This window comes from Plectropomus leopardus, chromosome 1 (genome assembly GCF_026936395.1).
Source record: "Plectropomus leopardus strain MGB_pleo_1.0 chromosome 1, ASM2693639v1, whole genome shotgun sequence".
Classification (NCBI taxonomy): Eukaryota; Metazoa; Chordata; class Actinopteri; order Perciformes; family Serranidae; genus Plectropomus; species Plectropomus leopardus.
Window position 1 is genome coordinate 11,543,976 of NC_142176.1, and position 24,655 is coordinate 11,568,630.

Genomic DNA, 24,655 nt, shown 5'->3' on the forward strand with positions numbered 1-24,655 from the left:
GCTACACTCACCAGGGAGCAGCAATTCAGCAATATAACTGGGAGGTAAACCATGAGGTGCTTTAAAGGTAATCAGTAAAATCTTAAAACCAATTCTAAAACTGGTGAGGAATCTGAAACTCAGCTGATATGATCTTGTCTTCTCGTATTTGTTAGAAGCCAAATAGCAGCATTTTTTTTATCTTAAGGCATGGGGTAATGTTTTGACTTACAACTAATTACAACAATTGGACAGCCATGATTTAAAAGCATGTATGACCTTCTCAAGATCATGCAGAGAGATTAAAGACCTGATTTTTTAAATTGCTCCTCAGTTGCTAAAAAGATGATTTAAACCATTTTTGTGACTTATTTTTCAAATTAAAGGTCATTGCCAAAAATTAATTAATACAAAAATAAACATTCAGTTTGACATTTGAAGACAGGGAGCAAAGATGTTTTAGTAAAACTAGAAGAGACTAAAGAAAGAAAATTATTTGAGATTTGTTTTCATTTAGGTGAAGAACATTGTGAGACATCGGGCACTTTATTTCTGTCAGATAACAATGAAGATATAACTCATGAAAATGGTCTTTTCACTGGTTTTAAATGTAGCATAAATTTGGATATCATCTGCATAACAAAGGCAACAAATTTTGGGCCTATATATATGACATATTTCAGTGGCAGCAGAACATCAAGGGGCCAGGGATAGAACCTTGGGGAACACCACAGGTCAGACAGGCCAGGAGAAAAACTACCTGAATTTTGAGATGCTCCCTACTTGATAAAAACCTGATTGAATGACCTCTGTGACTTTTTTTTTTTCACTGAGAGCCAATATGTTTTGGTAAAACTGGGATAGATTTGTTTTAATTTAGCTTGAGAATGTTTGGGACATCCAGCATTTTATTTCTGACAGACAGTATTGAATATAATAATTGCATTTTTACTGGTTGTAAATGTGACATTGATTTGCATGTTATGCGCATAAATACAGGGCTGAATTATGTCTTTATGTATGATATGTCTCAGTAGCAGCAAAACACTTGGGGAAGGATGGAGCCTTGGGGAACATCACAGGTCAGACGGGCCACAGAAAAAGGAGTCATCACAGAACGATACAGAAGAAGCTGTTTGGGTGTCCTTGATGTCAACCCATGTTTCTCAGCGAACCAATAGAACACAAAAATCTACTATGTTAAATGCTGAGTTTAGACAGAGAAAATTAAAATCAAACAATCTCTATCATTTAGATGTCCTCAACTGGCAACAAACTGGGATCTATGAAGAAAGAGCACTTCTATGGTACTCTACTCCACATTGAACTGTATATACTGTATTATACTGTATATGCAGATATCCTCATTCTAGTGCTGTCCTCAACCTCTAAATTCTCTCTAAGCATCTTCATCTTTCTAAAGAGTGCTTATCCTCTTGTCTCTTCCTCCAAAGCACTGCATAAGCTGGGGCAGTAAGGCAGTGCTGGCTCGCTAGGGACAACACAAAAATGTTCTTTTGCCTCAAGGGGAGGAACAGGACAAGGCACAGGAAAAATAGTTTTGAGTGATGCCTCTGTCTAGCTGACTAATGAACAGTTCAGCCCAGGTCAATCCATTACAACCAAAAGCATTTAATTATTAATTACGGACAAATCCATAGGCAGTTAAGGACAAGTGACTTTGTATGTTTAATGTGCGATATGGCTGGTTATGGGGTTTGGGGGCTGGTTTAGGCTACAGGGGTGTTATAGCATTTTTGCTATTAGTGTACGTCAGCAAAGAATAAAGAAAAGAGAGAGAAGGAAAAGGTTGTGATTGCTGCTTTTGATCAATCTGTTGGCAGTGTGGGCTTACAAATTCATACACAACAACACAATAAAATTGTGTCCGTACATCAAGAAATCAAAAACTGTGCATGTGTGTTTGTGTGTGGTATAGAATGGAGGTGACATGAGAGCATTTCAGTATCAGATGTTTTTTCTAGGTAAACTCATTATAAAAAGTGTGAACAATGTGGCAGACATCACTGAAACCTACTTATTTAGTTAGCCACTGCTGTGTCTATTTTTCATAACGAGAATTGTCCAAGTTTGGGTTATTTAATATATTAAATTCAATTATACGCTCCAAAGTGTTAAATCATAAAAAAAGGAAGATACTGAATGCAAGATGGAGAAGCAGGTTTGAACAGCACTCAAAAAAGGCCATTTGTTTTCACAGAATGGATAACTATGTTGGTTAAAAAAAACATTATGACAATATGTACATCAACTGTTTTATACATTTCTGGTTTTTTTTGCAAGTTTCCTTTTTTGTTTTATGTGGTCTGACTGTTGTATTTATAGACATATGGAACATAAGGACATGGGATAGGAGGAGAAAATTAACATATGATGGACCCCTCTGACTCAGTTTTTGTGAGGATTGCTGTCTAAATGGATCAAATAGCATTTGGCATTGATTTATGTAGATGTAGATATTGTTTTGTTTGCATGTGTATGTGGTGTGTTGTGCTCAGCTAGGTTTTTGTGTTTTGTGTTTTCTATTTAGGATTTTTTTTCTCTCCATTGTGGGATATCTCTCAAAGCATTGTTTGTGGGAGGTTTATGTTTTTGCATTGTATTTGCTCGGTTACTGTTTGTGTTTATGTTTGGTTGATGTTGATGTATTGTGCTGTTGGATGATGGTGGGTGAAATGTATGGTTGGTTATTGGTTAATGTGTCTGACAAATCCCATCAGGGATGGGTGATGTCATGATCAGTCATAAAAAAAATTATTAATTTTTCATTTTTTTGTATGTGTTTTTCTGTTCCGTGTATATTGTGAAATAGAAAAAAAGTCACTTATTAGTTGTCTAAGCATTGTTGTCCTCAGTGTTCATATGTCATTATTTGTGTTTGTGTGTCTTATATCTTTTTATGTACAATTGTAAACACCCAGTGCAGTCAACAATAGTCCTGGTTAAACAAATGCTTTGGCTCTGTAGTACACAGGATTCAGAGCTGTGTTTCTGTGTGTGTCACTCATGACAGGTCCAACCTCTACAGTAATGTGCGTGTGCATATGTGAATTGCCTCAGGCAGTTGCATAGGGTGAAGGGTTGAGTGAGTGGGGAGCAAAGCCGCCTGAGTGGTTTGCTTCATTAGGAAACAAAATATAAGCTTTCCGGGCCATTAGGACTGACTTTAGATGCAAAAGCACATAAGACGACGACTCACCTCATCAACGATGCATTGCAGTAACTGGAGAGGCTGGAAGAGGAGAGACACAGTGAGATGAAAAAAAAATCTGCCTACATGGAATTTCTTGGCAATGGGGAAAATCAATAGTGTGATAAAAAAAAAAAGTATCTACTTAGATTAATCAAATGCAGAGAGCTCAGGCAAAACAATCCTTCAGCTCCTGCATGTTTTTATTATTCCATAATGGCACCTAATATAATACCACCAGTTTAAGCATGATCTAATATTTCATTGCAAAAATGCAATTTGAGTGTTTTTTTATTTCAAATGAGAGAGCCAACCAAGAGTAACAGACTATAGAGTGGGAGAGCTCTTTATTCTTTCTTCCTTTTCAAATGCAATAAAACTTACCATTAAAGATCCTTGATTTTTCTGGATCTGTAGGGCAAGAGAAGAGAAGAAGGGACGAGGCAATATGTAATTAGCGTGTCATAATCAAGACGATGCACTTGGACACATTATGATCACTAGGAGAAAATTATTGCTTTCCTGTTGGCAATTTGTGAGTATGCGTTAACACCATTTACATAATGAAAACACACAAATGTTAATGGCCTTGTTCTCATTTGTGGAGAATGGGGGTAAAAGATCCACTAATGCTAATTTTCAGAGTAGCACTTTATTCATACCCTCCAGGTTATCGAGATGTGCCGGGATGTAGAATAACTGTTACAAACAGCATGAGCAAGCTCTGCAGTGAGCATGCTCACTGATGTCAATTTCACAGGTGCAACACAGACAATAAACAGGCCACAACACCGTAAGCTACCTACATACATGGTGACAACAGAGCGCTGCAGGGATGAAGTTTTTAGTAGGTTAACATGGAAGTTAGTGTCTCCCTGGTTCTCTCAAGTAAAAGCCTTGGGGATCTTTCTATTGGATTTTGGATTACTGTAAAAAAACAAACGAAAAAAACCCAAAAGCTGCGTGGAAACATTTGATGATACTTGTTTTGTTCATCAACGCAATCTTTACAAATTGACGGCACTTTTATTTTGAAGCAGAAATGTAATCCTGCCTGAATTAAAAAGGTAATGTTAGCCAGTAAATGAACTACCATACGGTTGCATGACTTAATGTAACGATCAAAACAAGAGTGTATAACCATATTCACCATTCTCTAGTCTCATTTAGCCACTTGTTTAAAATGTCCTTTTTTAAGACACATAAAAGCTTAAAAAGCTTAAAATTCCTGATGTATTTTATGTTGTAGATCAAAACGTTAATGTCTTTTAAGCTTGTGTTAACCACTGACCTTGTTTCAGGCATCTAAACAAAACCATAGATTTTAAAAATAATGGATGTGGCTACCCTGACGTCATCCACTGGTTTGTGGACTCCCATTCTGGAGTCTGGAGTTTGGTATTTAGGCCATTGCCATCTTGTTTTTTTGGAGCCAGCAGTGACTATATTTGGGTGAGGGGCTGAAGCTGTGGAGGAGTGAGGAGTTTGATCTGACTGGGAGGCTGAAGACACTGTCTGTACACAGACTGTCACTCAAAGCATCCAATCCCTTAATTATGTGTAACTTTATGCCTTAATTAAGTGTAAATGCATTAGTTATATGAAAACTCCCTCTCGTACAGTTGTCATGAACAGGAAAATTAGGAATAGAGCCAAACACCATTTCATGTACCAGGCTGTAAACATTTTAATCTCTGCTGTGAAGTCTAGCATTTTAACATGGGGGCCTTTGGGGATTGACTTGCTTTTGGAGCCAGCCTCAAGTGGCTGTTAAAGTAACAGCAGTTTTTGGCACTTCGGCGTTGGCTTCAGTTTTTAGCCCTGGAAGTTGCCGCTTGCCAAGTTGTAAAACCCACTCACTTCTGGATGAAGGACTGGAAGTGCTAAAATGCTAACTCATTCTCAGGTTTTATGACTCATTCCTGCACAACTCTATTGGGTTAAAACTATGATTTGATAAGAGCAGATGTTTGAAGTTGGAGAAAAAACCCCACATAACAAGTGTTCAGGGGAAACAAAACAGAAAATGACATCTAAGATATTCAATACTTACTTGACTTACAAAACATACTTTCTATGGTCACAGTCAAAACATATTAAAGGAGTCATTAACAGTATGAGCCACAATAGAGACATTCAATTTGGTAGATCTAGACACAGCCTCTGAGATAATGACTTAAAATGTAAATGTAAGTGACACTGCAGTGAAACAGTAGCAAAGAGCATTTCCTACTTAAAACCCTCAGGGCTGAATTCATCAGGAAAAAAAAGTTTCAATTTCTTCCAAAAAACAAATGTATATCTTCATAATACAGACTTAGTGATATAACGGCTAAAAACTCTGCTCAGCTGAATGTCTGAGAATGTTTGGTAAATAAATTGCTCATTTCTCTGAGTGTTTTGACAGTGCATTAGAACACTTATTGATTCACTCAATTAAATACAGGTTTTCACACTCGGCAAATACCAAGAGACTCCTAAACTGCCTCTATATCCAGTTTTGCCTGATTCAGACACATTAAAGGCAACTATGGAAAACTAATTTGTTCAGAAATAATTACTAAGACAAAATTGCGTGCTGCTCCAGGGGTTGAAATTGGATAGTGGGAGAGTAACTTATTCAAGCATAATTGAGCACTTATTCTTCTTATACTAGGTAGCTTGACCACGTATCAAAATGAGAGCTTTAAAAATACCTCCCTATCTTTCCCTCTTAGCAGTTTCTCATCACTGTGAGCTGATTATCTGTTAGACATTTTATTATCTGCATGTTCATTTTGAGGATTAAATATCACTTTTATACTTTAAAAAGTCTTTCCAGTAATCCATTTCTTCATATTTTCTTCATATTTTCTGATACCTGATTTAAGAGGGACAAACAAATCCCAAGGATGTTGTGTTTGCTGCAAAAGGTCTTACAGGACTTCTGCATCAGAGTGTATATAACTAAATTCCTATATTACTTTTATAAAACATCAGCTTGTTGTTTCTCTGAACTAAACAGCCCTTATACAAGTGGCTTTGTGGAAATGTATCACACTTTTTCTCCTGATTAGAAAATATCACATTGGGGTCAGCATGAAAATTAGAAGTCACAATTTTTAGACGTCAAATAATTTCCGTTTCTTTCAAGAACAACTCAATAAACACTTCTGAAAGATCAGATGACTTTTTCTCTCCTTAAGGATTCCAAAGATATTTCTTCAAAGGTCAGAAAACTCCTACAAAAGGCTTTTTGATCATAACCGTCCATTTCCACAAAGGTTGACATGCACTTTTTGGTTATGGGCAAAGGCAGTCCCATGGAGCTATCACTAAAAATAAGAGGGAAACCATGAGAAGTTTTCTCTGTTCTTTTCTTTTCTGTTAGGTCAACACCAATCAAGTCACTCCGTTTGCCTGAGTTCTACTGTGAGATTATGCTGCTCTTCTCTGATTAAAATATTTAATTCCTTTTAGAAATCATTTATCATTCATCAGCTGCATAGGGAAGCTAAATACATGGTTATGCAAATACGTGTTTGTGAGATCCTCAGACAAGAACCTGCTGACTGTTCCCACCTCACTCTTAAAGACTAAAGGTGACCAAGTGTTTGTAGTTGGGGCTCCTCGGTTGTGGAATGATCTGCCTGAAGAACTCTGGCTTGCTAAATCTCTATCTTCTTTTAAATCACCTTTAAAGACTTATTTTTATCAAAAGGCATCCCTATAATTTCTATTTGAGGGTTATTCTATTAATTATACTGCACCATACTGCCTCCTGACCTCCATGTTAAAATAACCAACTTCAAAGCAGAAACAGTCATGTTTACAGTCTAGTGCAAAAAAACATTTTGGACTCTATAGCTAATTTTCCCTGTTCATGGCAACTGTCACTGGGGTGAATGTTTATATCACTTATCTGTTTGCAATTTGTTATAATTAAAACAACAATTGATTCTTATAATCATGCACAATTAAGGGCGGGCCACTGCTGGCAGCCTGCCTATAGTGGCCTCGGCTTCTCCACAGCTCCACCCTCTAATCCAAATATGGTCACTTCTGGCTCAAAACACTAAAATGACAATGGCCAAAATACTGAACCAAAGACTTCAGTCTTCAGTGGGTCGAATCAAGATTGCTATGTCCACTATTTTTACAGTCTATGGTTCACCATTTTTGCAACTTGCGCTAATTTGGTATGCTACTTTGCAACGTGTCCTCCTTCTCAGCATTGCAGCTCCTTCAAAACGTTTCAAAATTAGTTTTACACAAATGGAATCTCTAGGAGATTAGACTGATCCTAATAAAATGAAATAATGTTTAACTAATTTCTTAAGGGAGGACATGTGACCATGCCAAGTGAAAGGAGTTTTTTACAGAATTTGGAGCTATCACAAGATAGTGAAAAATGACAGCAAACATTGTTTACAACACACATACAGTACTACAGTACCATTTTCTTTCCATCTCATTTGAGAAGAAAAAACAAAGTAACAAAAAAAAGCGTCTATGCTGATGGATGCAGTGATGTGTAATAGAAGCTCCTGAAACACACACACAAATAACTGACATGGTTTTTTCATCCAAAAATTCATTCAAATCTGAGAAAATATGACAAAATAAAGAGAAACAAAAACAACCACAGAGCAAACAAATCAATCAGAAGCAATAGTGCTGGCGGCTGTATACACATCACATCAGGTCTGGTGTCTTCAAAGACTTTCAGAGCGAGCCGTGCAAAAACTCCATTAACTCCTGACAAAGGACGCAAATGAATCCCGACATGTGGTGAAATGGAATTAAAGAGACCATCTCTAATCATGACAAACACGAGGTGATGATTCTACTGTGCGTGCATACACAAAAGAGTGAATGAGGGATAATGCATCAACTAACCACCAAATGAAAGCAACTGGCAAACACACTTCCTCAGAATGCAAAGGGTGAACAAAAGATCCCAAACAATGCTAAAATTGGCTTTTCCAAAGTGCAAATCATGAACGCCTCAAAGCCAAATTCAACTTTAACAACTCCAGTTTCTTCCACCAGTCTACAGTGGAAACTCGGATGCCATTGGTTCTCTTCCAATCCCTCTCTCTTTTATCTGCTCCAACTTCTCCCTCAGTCTGTACTAAAATGTTCTCTGTGAAGTGTAGCAGGGGGTTTTGCACAGACAGCTGTGCCAGCGTCTGCAAAAATGACAGCTTAGGCCTGAGGACTTTGGCTGGCTGCGCCTGACGAGCTGGATCCGAGCACTCTCGCCACACCGCTCTGCTACAGCCTGCAGGTGAACTGTCTGCAGTACCATATGGAGTTAGGGGAAAATTAATACTGAGATGAGGAAAGCTGCGTGACAGCAGAGAGCCTAAACTATAAAACTGAGAGGTGTTTCTAGTATTTTGTCTACTGCATTTCTATCAATGAGGGTAGATTAAACTACCATTCATTTGCAAAAATACACTTACAATTAACATGATAATGGGAGCATTAAATGAAGGAGCAGCACTCTAAAATCAGACACGCCCTGGGCTGTAGTCACGCTTCGTACAAGTAAAAACACACATTTAGTGACATTTACATCACTACACAATGTAGGAGCTGGATAAACACACCTTTGCTCCCTGACACAAAGACTCTGCTTTTCATCACGGCTCAAGAATTAGTGATCAACACAGAAAATAAGTGAGCAGCAACATCTGCGTCACAGACGCCTATTTACTGTGGAAATACGCAACTAGGGCTGAATTAATTCTTGGAAAAACACATTTGGATTCCTCTCAGCACGTAATACGTTACATTTTTGGGAGAACATTTTCAAACGAGGTAGCTGACATTAATATACAAAACATTTGTGGCCTAAAAGACATTTCAGTTCATCTGACATCCAACGCTAACATTTAGTAAATGTATTCCCTTTTTCCCAGGAAGTATAAATGGCGTAGTGACAGGCAGCAGTCAATAAAGCACTCTCTGTGCAGGTAGTGCAGTGGATACGTCACACTCTGCTTCTTTACCCAACGACAATTAAATTTAATTTGACTGACAGAGCAGTCCAAGTGTTGTATAAATTAAGCCAGTTTGAAAAGAAAAAAAAAACAAAAAAACACACACACACAAAATGATCAGATTTACCTCCACACAGAACACAGTCAAGACTTATTTTCCTTGTATGTCAACGAATAGTAATCAGCAGTTTACCTAGTGTCCATATGTAAAAGTAGAAATTAAATATTACATTTCTGACATAATTACATTTTTCAAAGCAGCATTTTCCACACAGTCACACTAGAACAAACTCTTCATTAGATAAAAATCTCTGCCCTCACATTTCGTGAAGGCATTCGGCCAGGAGGTAACCTGAGGTAACCAGATTTAGATTGCTCTGCTAAGGATTAGAGAGATAAACCCATCTTAAAGGGCTAATTAAGACTTGATGGGATTGGGAAGTCACCTCGGAGGTCGGCAATTACATTTGAGCAGGATTTTTAACTTAGTGTAATGAGGGGAAAAAAACTCGAACCCAAACAGTAGATTTATACGTTTAAAGTCGTATATTAATACGGAGCAGCTAATCTAGAAAATAATATGGATGACAGGGAATAATATATTCAGGTCAACAGACCTTCAAGTCTCATTTAGGCCCTTTAAACAAGTGAAAAACAATTATGTGATTAAATGTGATTAAGTCTGAAGTTACTGGAAATCATTTAAAAAAGAAATTTTTATTTATTTTTAAAACAAATTCAATAATACAAAATTTTGTTTGATATAAATGACAGAAATTTATATTTTTAGGTCAACAAACCTCTTATTCTCATTGAGGGCCTTTAAACATGTTTACTTTTACCAACTTTAAAAAAAATATATTTGATTAAGTTTGAAGTTTGGAATTATTAATTATTAAAAAAAAACTTAATTAAATCTTTTTTTTTAATCTAGTTAAAAAGAAATAAAATAAAATAATTTTATTGTCCTCTGAAAGAAATGCAGCACAATCACTGTAGTTTAGCCATTGGACATCTACAGTGTTAACTGTTTCTTCTTCATCTTCTTTCCTACACAAATTCAGGGGGCTAGCTCAGTCGACTAACCTCACTTAGTCTGCCGTAGATATTAAACCACAGCTATGCAACTTAAACTCAGTCTATGTGCTCATGGTTATGTGTATTTACTGTGTGTTACACATTTCCGCTCTGCTGTGCTCATTATTGTTTTATTTATGTATTATATGTGTCCATTTATAATGCTTTTTTTGTACTTTAACTCACCTTTATATGTTGTGTGTGTGTTGCTAATGTTGTATACTGCTGTTTTTAATATTTGTACAGCCCTCTGAGGCATCCTTTCTAAAATTGGGCTATAATTACCTTTGACTTCATTATACTTTTATTTCAACAGTAATAATCACAGCTAAATATCTTTTTTAAAAAATCTGGCAACTTTTAAGTGAAGATCAATTCAAAATAAACAATGCCTATCTAAAATTCAAATAAATAACTAAAACACTGAAAATAACTCACCTGTGGATAGGGGAACATGCCTAGCGCCAACTGTGTAGAGAAGAGAGAAATGATATGTGTTACACTTCATTCTTTAATTCTTTTGAGACATGAAATAAAAATGAAACATAATGGAGGATGTTGAGTCAGAACTGGGCCTGTCAATATCTGTAAACACCTGTACAAAGTAATTCAATAAAGTCACACAGCCCCTCCATAATGCTCACATCAATGCAGCTTATCATGGAAATTTTAGTAACTTTATATTCTAATTTAAGGTTTTCTGTCAAATTTGATCCATCCCCCTAACAGACACTATTTTTGTGAGTGTGTGAGTGTGTGTGTGTGTGTGTGTGTGTGTGCTGGCACCACCATAGAGTTGAGTCAACATTTCTCAAATTATACTTCACAAAGGTAGAATTTCTTGGATGGCTGCTGGAATGGACTCCCATTAGACTATATTGACCAGGCGTATTAAAATGGCGGTCTACGGGCCACATCCGGCCCAGAAACAACCTCTGAGTGGCCCAGCTGGAGTTGTTATTGGTTAATGTTACTGGCACTTGTTATGCTTCTGACAGCTCTGCTTTTTCTCTGTTTCTGTCTCTGTTATGTGATATGCCTGGTTTCAGATATGTGACTAAAAAGTTTTTTGGGTTTTTTTTTCAAATGTGAAATAATAAACACTGCAATTTTTGCAACCTTAATTTGCATTTGTTACCAGAAACTGAAAAAAAGGTTCACTGCTGAAAATGTCTGGCCCGTCAACATTTCCTGGTTTTCAAATCTGGAGCAATTAAACATGGAATTGAATAGCCCTAAAATAGACTTTATATAGTCTTTATATCGACGATTTTTTTGTTGTTTTCCAAAATATCTTTGTATCTATATACAAATATCTTCCCATTTCCATTGTCTTACCATTTTCTTAATGAAATGGAATTCAAAACACAGAAGGAAAATTCTGCTGAGAGCGATGAAGCGTACAGAACTTGAGACTTTCTGTCTTTGAGTTAAGCTTAGTGCCACCTGCTGATAACACTTCCTCATCAAACAACATCAGCTATTAGTTAATAACCCCCCACGATTACCACCTGCAGGGAACAAAATAGAGGGATAAACAGAAGCAGGACAGGATTGTGGGCCCATTGCATGTAATGTGTGTTATTTTGGCTGGGGGTGGGGTGACAGCTCTCCCTGACATTTGGCAATTCACTTTGGGGTGGGCATTTTTCATCTTGGTCAAGGGCAGCTTATTGGCAACATTATGTTATTAAAACGTCAAAATGCTCATGGTCTTTCCTTGAACATAAATAGACCAACTAGCAGGCTAAAGATCAATCCAAATTGAGTGGGAGTGCAAGCCATTTCATTTAGCTCAATGCACACATCCACAGCTAGAAATAAAGAGAACAGGACCGGGGAGGTGGGGCCCGCTGATATAAAACTCCATCTTTATCACACAGAGATCATGTCAATAATTTTGACATCGCTCTTTTGCTATGAACTCATCCATTATTGTTATAATTGTAATGATATGAAACATTATTGACAAACAAAGGCGAGGCAGAAGCCCAAATCGTTTGTTATCCTGCAGAGGGAGAGCTGCGGACAGAAACAGATGGAGAATCAATAGTGTCAGTGGGAGGACAAGAGACCAGGGAATGTTACACTGAAATTAAAATGTTATTTCAAAAGGCACGGCGTCAGTCAAGCACTCAATCAGAGACACTGATGCACAGGCACAAGGACACACTGCACATACAGTGTGTATCTTACAATGCTCACTCAATGAGCAACCAACATGATGCAAGACATACAAAATAATCTATTCAATGTGCGTATGTGAAGTTTCGAATGCCTATGGCCCCGTCCTTTTTTGTTGAAATCTGCCCCAATCAGGTTGTGCTTTTTGCAGCTTACAACATCTATTTTTTTAACTGTTAGCGGGGAACCACAACATCACCTGTCCTTAGCTTAACTGTTATTTTTGCTGTTAAGTAACCTCACAGAGCTTTACCTTAAAATCTGCATAAAAGAATGGAAGGCAGAGGGCACTTAGCTACTGGAGATCCGTTTAGGAACATGAGACGTTCAGAAAGAGGAAAAATCACAGGGAGTGCAACCAGCAGGTCCAGGAGCTTCACCTGGATCACGGACTGTTCAAGGCTCGTTTTAGGATGAGTCTGAGACAGTTTGACAATTTATGTGAATCGTCAGGCCTAAGTATAGTTGGAAAAAGGTTTGACGTAGTAAAGGCTACACTTTACTTAGATGTGTCTTGCAGCTTGAGTGGAGTGACGATGAGCCAGTGTTAGCTTAACACTCTTTGCTACTACTTGTCATCATCACCACAGAAGGAACGCCTCTTAATTCGTTTGATTAGGCAATCGGAAAAAGTGCAAATTATTTATATATTAAGACTCATTTTGCAAGAATCTTGTGTCCCCATCCATTAAAATCCCACACTTCTGTGTACAAATGCCAGCTACAAACTGAAGTCATTTATAAAATGTCATACCTCCATGAAAGAGATTCCCACACTCCAGACATCTGCGTGGATACCATACTGTTCTCCTGATATCCTTTCCGGCTGTGGAACAAAAAAAAAACATCAAAAACTAGAAGGACAAAGTCACAGTCTAACCTTTATCTTCACAACAACAGATTTAAAATTATTTGACATGAGACTGACATTAAGGGGTCACTCACCGCCATGTATGCGTTGGTTCCCACATACGTTTTGGCAATAGAATTCACCAACTGCAAACGAAATATAATCAACAGTGAATTAGCAAATAATGATGCTGCATATGGATATAAATTGCTGAACTCACCGTATTAAGCCTTGACCCTTATAAATAAATTTGAAGAGTCATTATTGGGTAATGAAAAAAATAGCTGGACCTCAGTTATCAAAATCTATTGACATGTCAGGTTGACATTTTGGGCTGCTCTCAACCCTCACACAAGGGAACAGGAGTAAGACAAGGAGACATTAGTAGGTCTGTGTGCATGTGTGTGTGTGTGCGCGTGTGTGAGAGTAGATACAATAGCACATGCCATCAATGACAGGGCTGTGATAATGAGTGTCTGTTCCCTCATGGCTGTTTTTTTGCCCTACAGAGTGAGAGGGGGAGGGAAGCTAGTGTATGTGTGAAACAGAGATAAACAGAAAAAATAGAGTTAAAAAAAGAGAAGACAGAGGACAAGTCAATGCTGAAAGTGTTATACATGCAGTGTGTAAAATTCACCTTGGAGCTTCCAAGAAAGTGGAGGTTAAAAATGAATAACAATTTACCACAGAAAGGAAAGGTGTGTGTGCGTGTGTGTGTGTGTGTGTGTGTGCGTGCGTGCGTGCGTGCGTGTGTGCGTGTATGTGTGTTAAAAAGGGAGACAGAGTCCTCAGGGTTGATGTTTTGGGGAACGCTGAAGGTCTGTCCCTGATGATTACATTGCAAACACACACTGTCACACACACACGCACACACGCACACAATGACGAGGCTATTGTCTGCCACCCACGCTTTCCCCACATCTCCTGAATACATATCAATGAGGCTTTGCTGTTGTGTGTGTGGGTCATAATTATAACAAGTGATTTTTTTGGAGGCTGCAGAACAATGGGAGGGGGGGAGTTAATGTGAGAGGAAGACCCTTGGGATAACGCTGATGTTTTGAGTTGAAAATGAATGCAGTGATTGAAACGTTGACCATATGCACACAGATCTGCGTGCGCACACACACACACACACACACACACAGATTGCACAGACTGTAGTGATGCAGCTAGAGACAATTGTGTCTCTCCTTCCATCCTTTCTCTCTCTCTCTCTCTCTCTCTCTCTCTCTCTCTACCACACAAACAAATCAGTGTACCTGCGTGCTGACACCAAAGTCACAGAGCTTGACTTGTCCTCGGGTGTTCACCAGCATATTGGAAGGCTTGACATCTGCAGAGACAAACTGCTTGATAGAACTGCAACATCAGCACTCTACAGCTTGTCTTTATCAACTCTGTTCTTTTTTTAATAACACAGAGCCCGCACACTGCCTTACTCACCTCTGTGAAGTATCTTCAGGCTCCACAGATACGTCAGGCCTTTGACTACCTAGAGATACAGACAAAAGAAAAAATAAATTAACTTTCACATCATTCAACATTTAACCAACACCTGTGGCTGAATAATACCTTGTCTAGGGTAATGTGGTTACCAGCAGTTGAGCTATGCAAACTAGGGGTGGGCAATATATCGAATCGACTCAAGGTATCGCAGCTTTTTCTATGTGTGATACATAAAATGACTATATTGCGAACATCGAGCATAAATTGTCTTGTCATTTTTATATGCCACCAACGCTTCAGTTCCTTTACTCTCTCTTACAGGCACACATACAAAGCAGGCCTTTTGCAGAGCTCCAGACTGTGACTATTTTGTCACATTTTGTAACCATAGAGCAGCAGTGCGACATGCAAATAAATTATTATATGAATTGGAGAGCTGTTAAGTTTGTTTCCAGCTTACAGTAAGACATTGAGTTGCATGTTAAAGCTCTCAAATCCCTTTAAATATTCATTCCACTCCTAAGGTGTGGGAACAAGCTTTGGGTAGTCAATGAAATAATAACACTGCAGATATGAGCAACCAAGAATATGTGTCCTCACAGGCTATTCGGTACATCTGGAGCTGAACAGCAGGACCTCAGTAATGAGACGCAACTCCTTCACACTGAAACAAATTCATTGAGTTTGCAATGAGTTTGAGCACCCAGTAAGAACAACCTCTTGCTGTTCCACCTTGGAAGTATTACATAGACACCAGGGTGACAAAAACATGAGCAAGAGTAAAACATTTTTAAAGTGGGTAGGAGAGGAGAGGCACTTGTTTGTTTTGTGCAGCCGTCGCAAGGGCATTCATCGTTGCACTCATGTAAATCCGCTCATCTGGTTAGATTCATGCAACAGCTATATAATGTTGATATTTTTGTAAGTATTACTCATTTGAAAATGTACGATCGTGCTTTTTTCATTTAAGGGGTGGAGAACTGATTCTAGCCTCCAGGCTCCTGTCATCCGTCTCTGATGCACGACAACCTCTGAGATAAATTAAGAAATCACAAAAGCTCTCTGAAGTCCTGCTACCTCAAAAGGTGGTGGTGTGAGTGCAGCGACTGCAGTGTGCAGCTTCACTCACACCCTCTTGGGTGCTTTTCCTTCTGTGATAATTAACAAATGTGACAGTGGAAAGGAGGGAAAGCTGTGAATTAGAATTAACACTGACTAAATAGCTGTCATTGTTTGATTACGGACAAAGTTAAAGGGGGGGTGAAAGAAATGAGGAGGTGGAGACAGGAGAAGGGTAATGAGTGTGGAAAAGAGACATGCATTTATCAACATCAAGGCCATGTCTATCAAAATGCTAGTTTTAACTGAGAGTAGAGAGGCCAGGAGAGAGGCAGAGAGGGGAGGAGAAGGGGAAAATTGCACTGACTTTGTCCATCACTTCACCAAACAGAAGCTAATTGAAAAATTCACACCTGTGGTTCTCTTTTGTTTTATTTTATTAAAAAGAGAGAGAGAGTTTTTTTCAATCAGACCTGTTCAGTATCTAACTAACAAATAACAGGTCGCATTTAAAACTGCGACTGCCGGGCACACATGGGACACTCACACCCTAATTCATGTAAATAAATGTTTCTAAAAACTACTATTAATTGTTCAAATGCTTTGCACTCAAAAAACAAACTAATAGATGGGGGATTTTTGGTATAAATGAACACTTACTGCCACTGCAATCCTCCCCAGCACGTGCTCTGGAATTCTTTTGTACACGTCCAGAGAACCACCTGCAGAAGATAAATGATTCTTTCAGGCAGTGATATTATATGACACATTATGTACAAATTCTTAACTAGCAACCTAATGCCAAATTTAAACAACAAAGCCAAATTTCCATCAGCCACACAGATTGCAACACCTATCCAAACAACTGTAAAATCCAGATTTACATTATGTCAACCAATATTGTGCTTGCTTGTTGATCCTCCTACACTGTTAATTTATATTTCTGTCTCCAGACATGTTTTAAATTGTGATATACCAATATTTTATTTAACATGATTTCCCTACATGAAAGTTAGAAAAAAAAAAACAACTCTTAAAGAAGACTTTTTCCTTCATTCATTGTTTTCTCTTTCCACAGCGATGCTCACATGAAGTTAATTGGTAAACTAGTGCAAAAAGAGCACAACTAGATGGCTCGCGTTAGTGTTACAGGAAACATAGAAGAGATTCAGCCATACATGTCTGAGCCTCAGTCAGATTCAGATGAGTAGTCTGTTGTGCAACAAAATTGGTGACAAGCAGACGTATCAGAATCTTAAGTGTAGGTAACATCTTTTAATTATATTATAGGCTAAGTGGCAGTAGCTGACACCATGTTAGTGGTTGTAAAACATACAGTAATATCTGCTACAATGAAGTTTTTGGTAGATAATGGAAGGAGTCTCCAGGGTTCAGTTTACATCCAAAAACTGCACACTCTACCGTGTTTGCCATCAAAACTTTTACTATGCTAATGCTAACTGTACTCTCTGTGCTGACAAGTCCGCTCTGCACTTGAGGTTTTCAGGTTTCGTGGCTAGAATTGTGTTGAAGTCTGTTCCCGCGTTGATGTGTTTCTTGTGTTAGACAGCAACTGGCTTTCGTTTTAGTAACATTTCTCATCTTGCTTGCATGGGGTACCTCGAATCTCAAATTTAGGGAAGTGCACAGACATCTTCCCCTTAAGGAGAGGACAGTAAAAACACCTCTCTAGTGACAAACTTTTCACAGATGCAATTCAGTGTAGTCAAGGGCAGACATTTTAGGGGACATATATATAAGAAAAACACATTTTTGAGTGAAAGGGGATTTTAACTAGTTCATAGTTAGAAATTTATGAGAGCACTCCAGAATGCAGAAGCAGAACTCCCAGAATATTTCAATGACCTAGACACATTGAAAATGTCTATAGAAAATTTCAAAGGCAACCAAAAAGGAGAATAAAATGATCTTTTTAAAAGTTTCCACGTCAGTGTGGACATTCTCAGAATAGCTATCCAATGAATAGATTATTTAAATAATATATAAATAAAGAGGACACATTCCAGGTGTGTTTCTAAATGTACTTGAAAATTAAAGTGTGTCTATGTAGTTATATTAAATAAATTCACCCTTCAATTGAATGTATTCTGACACCTATTAGTTATATAAATAAAACGAGATGACAAAGTCATTGATGTTTCCTTGTGCTGTCAAAGTTAGTCAAAAAGTTTCACAAAGAGCGCTGAGAGGTTAGACAGACTTTTCCGACAAGCTGGCAAATGTGTGAAACAGGGGAATCACCGCATTAACACGCACTTGGATAAACACACACACACCTAAGAACATAAACAGTCACCCATCTCACACCAATCTAGAGACATGCATACAAACGCACCTACAAATGCACTTAAGTCAAGATTTATCACGCCCTTGTAGCTTTTAGCACACACGCATGCTAAGCAGCTCACAGCGATAAGACGTCTTCTTGATCTGCAGAAGTGTAAATGGAAACACAGCCACCAGAGAGACAGACAACCGTTCTCCAAAGTCTTTTCTACACAGCTGTGGCTGGCAAAGTTAAAAAAAAAAAACATGATCTACTGGTTTTAGCCACAGAGAACTCACCGTCCATGAATTCTGTGCATATGGATATCCTGTTCTCGACAAAAAAGGCACTGAAGAAAGTGATGATGTACGGCGAATCACACTGCAATCAAGGGAAGAGACCATGCAACCATTAAAGAGCACGTTGAGTTTTTATCTGAGATACAAAATATTTTGTTTATACATTATCTTAACTATGAATTTTAGTGTAACTTTGGCAACAAAATTTAAAATTTCTCATAACTGCTCATTCTTTAGTGATTGTGCTAAACAGCATCAAAGTTCATCAGCTGTTTTTGTTTGGAAATAATTTTAATTAATTTATGATTTGATTTCACACAAACTCCATGGAAAGAGAGCTAGCAGAGCAAAGTGGGGCCATGGAGAAACATCAGCAGCTGAAATTGTTTCAGGGTAACTACAACTTCTTTCCCCGTCTTCAATGTAAATAACACACAATACATTCATGCTCAGTTACAGTGAGTTTCCATGCTCACAGTGTTTCAACCTACACTTTTCCGGGGCAACAGAATAAAAACCTCTTAGGTATGAAAAGGAATTGACATTAGGTGATAAGTAAACTCACATGCCTAGTCCACATGTGTGTTGCCTGTGTTTCCCAGTATCGCTGATCCCTGGCTTACATTGTAACACCAGAAGCGATAACTGGCGCTTCAGACTCGTGGTTTATTAACAATGCGGATCTAGTAGGATGGCAACATTCAGGCGAGAAAAGACAAACACGTTTTGTAAAGAAGAAGAAGGAAGAACTAACCTTGTAGAGGATTTCTAATTCAGACATGATCTGCTTCTGTAATTCCACCGTGATATCCAGGGGAATGACCTGTGAGCAAACATGAGGCGAAAAAAGACAAATCTCAACATGAAGTTCTGCTGATGTTCTGAAGTGGTGGAAGAGCATGAAGACAGAAGGAGTTCTCACCTTGACTGCTAAAACCCGCTTACCAAGGAGATGGTATGCTCTGAAAGGGACAAAACACAAGATAATCTATAACAAGAATGCTTAAAGCAGTTGCTTATTATGTTTCAATTTTCAAATTAAGAACATATTCACAAAAAATGTATTGCTGCTACTAACAGCACCATGAATTGTGGATCACTTGCAACCGTCATATCTGCCTGTCTGATTTCTTATGATATTTCAGCAGGAAAAAGCACATTAAGCTTTGCAACAGGATGTAATTTGCCCTTTTTTGTGTTTCTGATTGCAATTATTCACGTGGCAAAGGATAAAAGTGGTTTTGGCAAAGAACACAGTAGAAATACAGCCGGCAGAAAAAGAAAACTGACATTTAGACCACGAGCTACAGGTCCTGAGTCATGAAGTGCAGAGGCCTTCCTCAAAACATCAGGGAAGGAATTTAAATATAACAGAGCTGTATTTGGGATTTATTATCCCAGTGCGCTGAAGTTACCACTTGCTCTCTGAAGACACTAATAATTTTAGTGTAACTGTGTCTGGCTATTACAGCTGATCTGTATGAATTGGACTGTTTTTGCATTGCGGCTTCTTTACTTAAATATGGGCCAGTTTTGAAACCAAATGTATGAATACTACCTCATTTAAATACTTGCAAATAGCACAGGAGCACCATAATACTATTTGCTTTGTAGCACAGTTAGGGGTGCATTTCACCCTGCAGGTGCTTTGATAATTACATGGCAGGCTTGGACAGTATCTTTATTTTCCATTTCTTCTTAACATTTCACAGGCGTATATGGTAATAATGGTATTTGTGTTTAAAGAAAACTTGACAGAAATACAATAAAAGTAACCAAACCGTCATGTTTTATCGTGTGAAAATAAGTTGTATCTATGCTCTACTATTCCCTGTTTTCTCTTTCTGCTGTTGGGTGCCAGCTGTTTACAGTCCTGTGATGCTATCGCCATGCTCGCAGTCGCCATGTCATTCAGCTGAGCTGCCTGTTGCACAAATAGAGACTGACCTCTAGTGGCCAAGATTTGCACTAAATACAATACACCCTCGATAAAGCATCTCCCAAAAAGTTGAATAGAAAGAAGAGAGTCGTCTTTTTTTACGGTATTTAAAATCACACCTTCAGGATCTCAAAATACCCTAGTACACCGTAATACCTTGACAGCACCAAGGCCTATTACACAGTTCCATTTTTCCTTATTTGTGCAGGTTTAGCATCACAAAAGCCATGCAATACTTTTTGGAATTTTCCCTTTAGTCTAAGGTTTTTTAAATCTTTCTTTCAAGTGAGGAATTCGGACTAAACGGATATTTTTATGCCTCTGTTTAGAGAAAATTTCCATCACTCTGCCCCAAGTAAAAGGGATAATGTTAATGTTCTGATGTAGTTGATGAATGATTATTGATCACAAACAATCACAAATTGTTATTGTACCAAAAATGTACTGAATATGGTAATCAAATTCAAGTGGTAATAAAAGGACATAAAGACAAAGCAACAAAACTAGACAGGTCTCCTGGCCACTGAACTACATTAATACAGCCTATATCAACATGATAAAATGCCTCTGTTATTCTCTTAAAGGTCAGGGGTCACCACCTAAACCAGATCCAGTCAGCCCTATCACTCGTTGTTCCAGACAGAGTTTTGAGTTGCAAGTAAAGCAGCAGCCACAGACCGGCCCCGTAATGATTTAATTATCAAACTCCTTACTGCCAAACATCGGCTTTAGTTACAGCCCTTGAAGGTTAGTTTACGGCACCAGTGACAACACCTCAGGACCTCTCAACATACAATCCTCAAGGACAAATACTGTCCAACAGCTGTCAGGTAATTGGGACGAGGCGGGGGCCGTGTACGTCACACAGGCGGGTTAGCTTGCAAGCAGGCTTAGTGAATGTGATACCTGGCTACTCACCTGTCGGCGGGTCTTCCAGAGAGAATGTGTATGGTGCAAGGTGTGATTAATGCGTCTTAGATTGGAGTATCGCGTTGCTCTTCGGCCAGACACCTCAAAACTGGCCCAGGCCTTTAATTAATGCCACCTATTAGTGCCATGTCAAGTATTTACCCACAGTAAGAACAAACACTGGTCTCTGGCTGCAGGTACGCTATGCTGTATGTGAGCTGCAGTTAACACAGTCTCAGCGCTGCTGAAGTCAAAAACAAAGCACAGACTTTCCGGAGACTGTGAAAATGAAAACTATCACCACAAGTTTCCACATTAAAGAAAAAAAATGTAATCGCAAAAGTATTAGTACAAAATGTATGCTCTCTTCTGACTTAAGTGGACAGTATTTCTTTTTGCCCCAGGAGCGTTTGTGAGTGTTTTGATCATAAGTATCGTCTTTGTAGGAAAAGAGCTCTTTGCACGTAAGGCTGACGGCCTTGTTTCCATTTTGATGTCTTGGTCTTCCTTTAAGCTACAATCAATATCAGTTAAGCATGAGTGCCGCCTCTTAATTAAGATAAAGATGTTAATTGAGCAAAGATCGCAGGGGTAGACATGTTAAATACTGGCTGGGCAGGTTGTGTGTATGTGTGTAAAGCAGACTGAAAACAGATTAAACCAAGTCTTCGCCATGCTAAACAACTTGTAGTTCTCAATGAGAAGTCTAGACATGATGAACCCAGCCTGTATAACAAATGAGAACAGGCAGGTGAAAGTGTTTGTGTGCATACAGTCTTTGTATGAATGTACCTTCATGCAATGTATCACTTGCATTTCTTAAAGCTAAGGCTGTTTTTCTGTTTCTGATGCCTGCGGTTCATTTTTGTCGGTTAGATAAAAGTAAACAATTATTAAAGACAGCCATATACAGGACATTTTTCACAGGCTGGTGTTTTAAATCTGCTTTAAATGAGATTGAGGGGAAATATTCCCATAATATAACATTAAGCACAACAGGTCTAATATTACTGCATGTGCATAAAGCAGCAGTTCATGTTTGTACGGTAATAATCAGATGTAAGACATGTAAACCACAGATAAAAAATGCTAAGGTTCTAGCAAGTATGTTTTCGTGGAATACTTAAGTGACCATTTGGATAGACATGGATCATATTGCACAAGTTGTGTGAGACTTTGTAAATAGACATTTTGCTGTTGTTTAATGTGGTTGCCTATGACTTCAATCCATCAAGAATTATCTCATTTTTAGATTCTTCATCCACCGCGAAATTTTTTTTTTTTAACAAATTCAACCCAAAACAGGGTGAGTAATTGAGATACAAATCGTCATTTGGGGGATAAAGTATTCCTTTTAAGGCATGTTTTAGGCCTGAAGACAAGGTGTGACTACTGCTTGGTTAAAGCTTTATTCTCAGACTGTCCTTGACCACCAAAGGGCCGAGCATCACCGTATGAGTTACAGTGACAGGCTTGTGACAGCGGGAGACATTGGGACAAGGTTACATAGCCACCCCCCACCACTTCCCCTGATCTGACCCCAGTAAACGTGCCCCATTGCCTGGATCTTATTTACACTCCAGCTCGCTCTGTAATAAAAGCTCCATCATGCAGTATTCATAGGGCCCCTCTCTATGTCTCTGAAGTTAGGGCTGCGGGTTAGACAGACTGGCCTCCTGGATCAGGGCTAACGTGGTACTTTTGCACTGCCACATGGATGACGGGCCGCCTTTCCCTCTCCCTGACTCTCTCACCTGATACGGCTATAATGAGCCTCGTAACTGACACAGAGAAGACAAAAACCTAAACAAACACATTCACAGAAAGACATGCTTGTACACACACACAAAGGCTTGCTAAATAAATATTCAGCACATTAGAGGCTGGAGCTCAAATAAAGTTGAAAGGTTTGGTTTGTTTTTATCCTGCACTGCTAAAAAAGTAAAAGATAATATTCCTTAATTTTATGAATGAACTTTGACATCACTTTTGAGAATGGAGCCTCTGGTGGCTGACAAAGAAATTACAACAACACAACTTTCATAGAGAAAAATATCGCTGTGAATCTCTCTTCTTTTAGGGTGTCCTACAGCATTCACTCACCATCACACCAGCAGGAAAGTAAAGTACACTTGCTGTTTTTACTAGTCATGACAGAAGGGCTGGTATTCTTTTCACTTTGTACGCCATCGTGGCAAAATGTGGTCCTGATGACACCTACTATAGTAGAAACTACCACAGAAGCAGTTTTGAGTACTTTGCAAGGTGTTTATATGTCTGTCTGTCTGTTTCTGTGGGCTGGTGTCAATGCAGTACCATTACAGACACGCAAAATGCAGTCACAAAACTTTACAGGTGTGTAGTTTGAGAATTACACAGTTTATTTTTGTCTTATTTGTGCAGGTTTAAAGGCTGTAAAAGCCATACAATCCTTTTGTGAATTCACCTATTAGTGTAGTTAATTTTTCTGGTAGATTTTTTTTTCTTTCTTCTAAACAGGGCCCCGTGATAATAACATACATATTTTTATATTTCCGTTCAATTTAAATCCCCCTGCAATCTGTCCCAAATAAAGATAAGTTCCTCCAGGATTTCATGGGCTTGTTTTGGGATTGATGCGGCCTAAAATGGCAACAGCTTTTCTTACAAATTGCAGCGCATATTGCAGTGTTTTTAGGTTTGTTTGTTTTTTTTTGCTATGAAATTTGGGTGCAAATGAAAATTGCAAAAATAAGTGTCTTGAATTTAGAGCCTATGAGCATTTGCCTTATCAAACACAATATATTTGTGATGGTGGTGTTAAGAGGCTAATCTCAGCACTTAAGGGGCTGAATTTTTGCACCAGGCCCACATTCATTTAAAGTCACGCATCACTGTTTCCCAGTTTCAATCAATCATTCCCGTCCACTGATCGAGAGCATCTAGGGCATTGTGAAAAATCTTGCACAGGTCACCTGTTTCACCAAACTTGCTTCTCTCATGTCATGCTGTCCAATTCATTAGACACACTGATTTGCTGTTGCGGCAGGTGTGATCCTATTGTAAAATTATCTCTTGTTTATCTCTAAGCTATGGGTTTCACAGTTTACACTGTGTCCCAGTTAAATAAGAAAATAAGACTAAATGGGGACATAATTGCGTCACACTAACTCCAGTGGATACAAAATACTCAAGCAATCATTTCATAGTCATTTCCTAAATGATTTAGCTTGAGGCTATAAGGTTTTGTCAATGAATGCCATGTTTCTAAACTCAGATTTAAGATAATGCTTTTTCTCTTGACCGGCATAATTTAACCTAATTGTCTGGAGAAATACTCAAAGAGCCAAAAAGTAAACCCATAAACAAGAAATATATAAATTATGTCAACAATGCTCAATTTTATAGTCTTGCACCAAAGCAAAACCTAGGCTGTACTGTAATCC

At 38.4% G+C, this 24,655-nt stretch overlaps 1 protein-coding gene across 1 annotated transcript in view; it reads right to left on the bottom strand.

The window, feature by feature from the left end:
- The window catches only part of map2k5 (mitogen-activated protein kinase kinase 5), a 74,553-nt gene that overhangs the window by 31,005 nt on the left and 18,893 nt on the right, over nucleotides 1-24,655 (bottom strand). The window contains exons 9-19 of the mRNA XM_042491776.2: nucleotides 19,305-19,344; nucleotides 19,137-19,205; nucleotides 18,383-18,464; nucleotides 16,457-16,518; nucleotides 14,735-14,783; nucleotides 14,551-14,624; nucleotides 13,384-13,434; nucleotides 13,193-13,264; nucleotides 10,693-10,722; nucleotides 3,575-3,601; nucleotides 3,200-3,232 (exon numbers count right to left, since the gene is read on the bottom strand). Of these exons, the coding sequence (XP_042347710.1) occupies nucleotides 3,200-3,232; nucleotides 3,575-3,601; nucleotides 10,693-10,722; nucleotides 13,193-13,264; nucleotides 13,384-13,434; nucleotides 14,551-14,624; nucleotides 14,735-14,783; nucleotides 16,457-16,518; nucleotides 18,383-18,464; nucleotides 19,137-19,205; nucleotides 19,305-19,344 (589 nt within the window). The remainder of the gene's footprint in view (nucleotides 1-3,199; nucleotides 3,233-3,574; nucleotides 3,602-10,692; nucleotides 10,723-13,192; nucleotides 13,265-13,383; nucleotides 13,435-14,550; nucleotides 14,625-14,734; nucleotides 14,784-16,456; nucleotides 16,519-18,382; nucleotides 18,465-19,136; nucleotides 19,206-19,304; nucleotides 19,345-24,655) is intronic.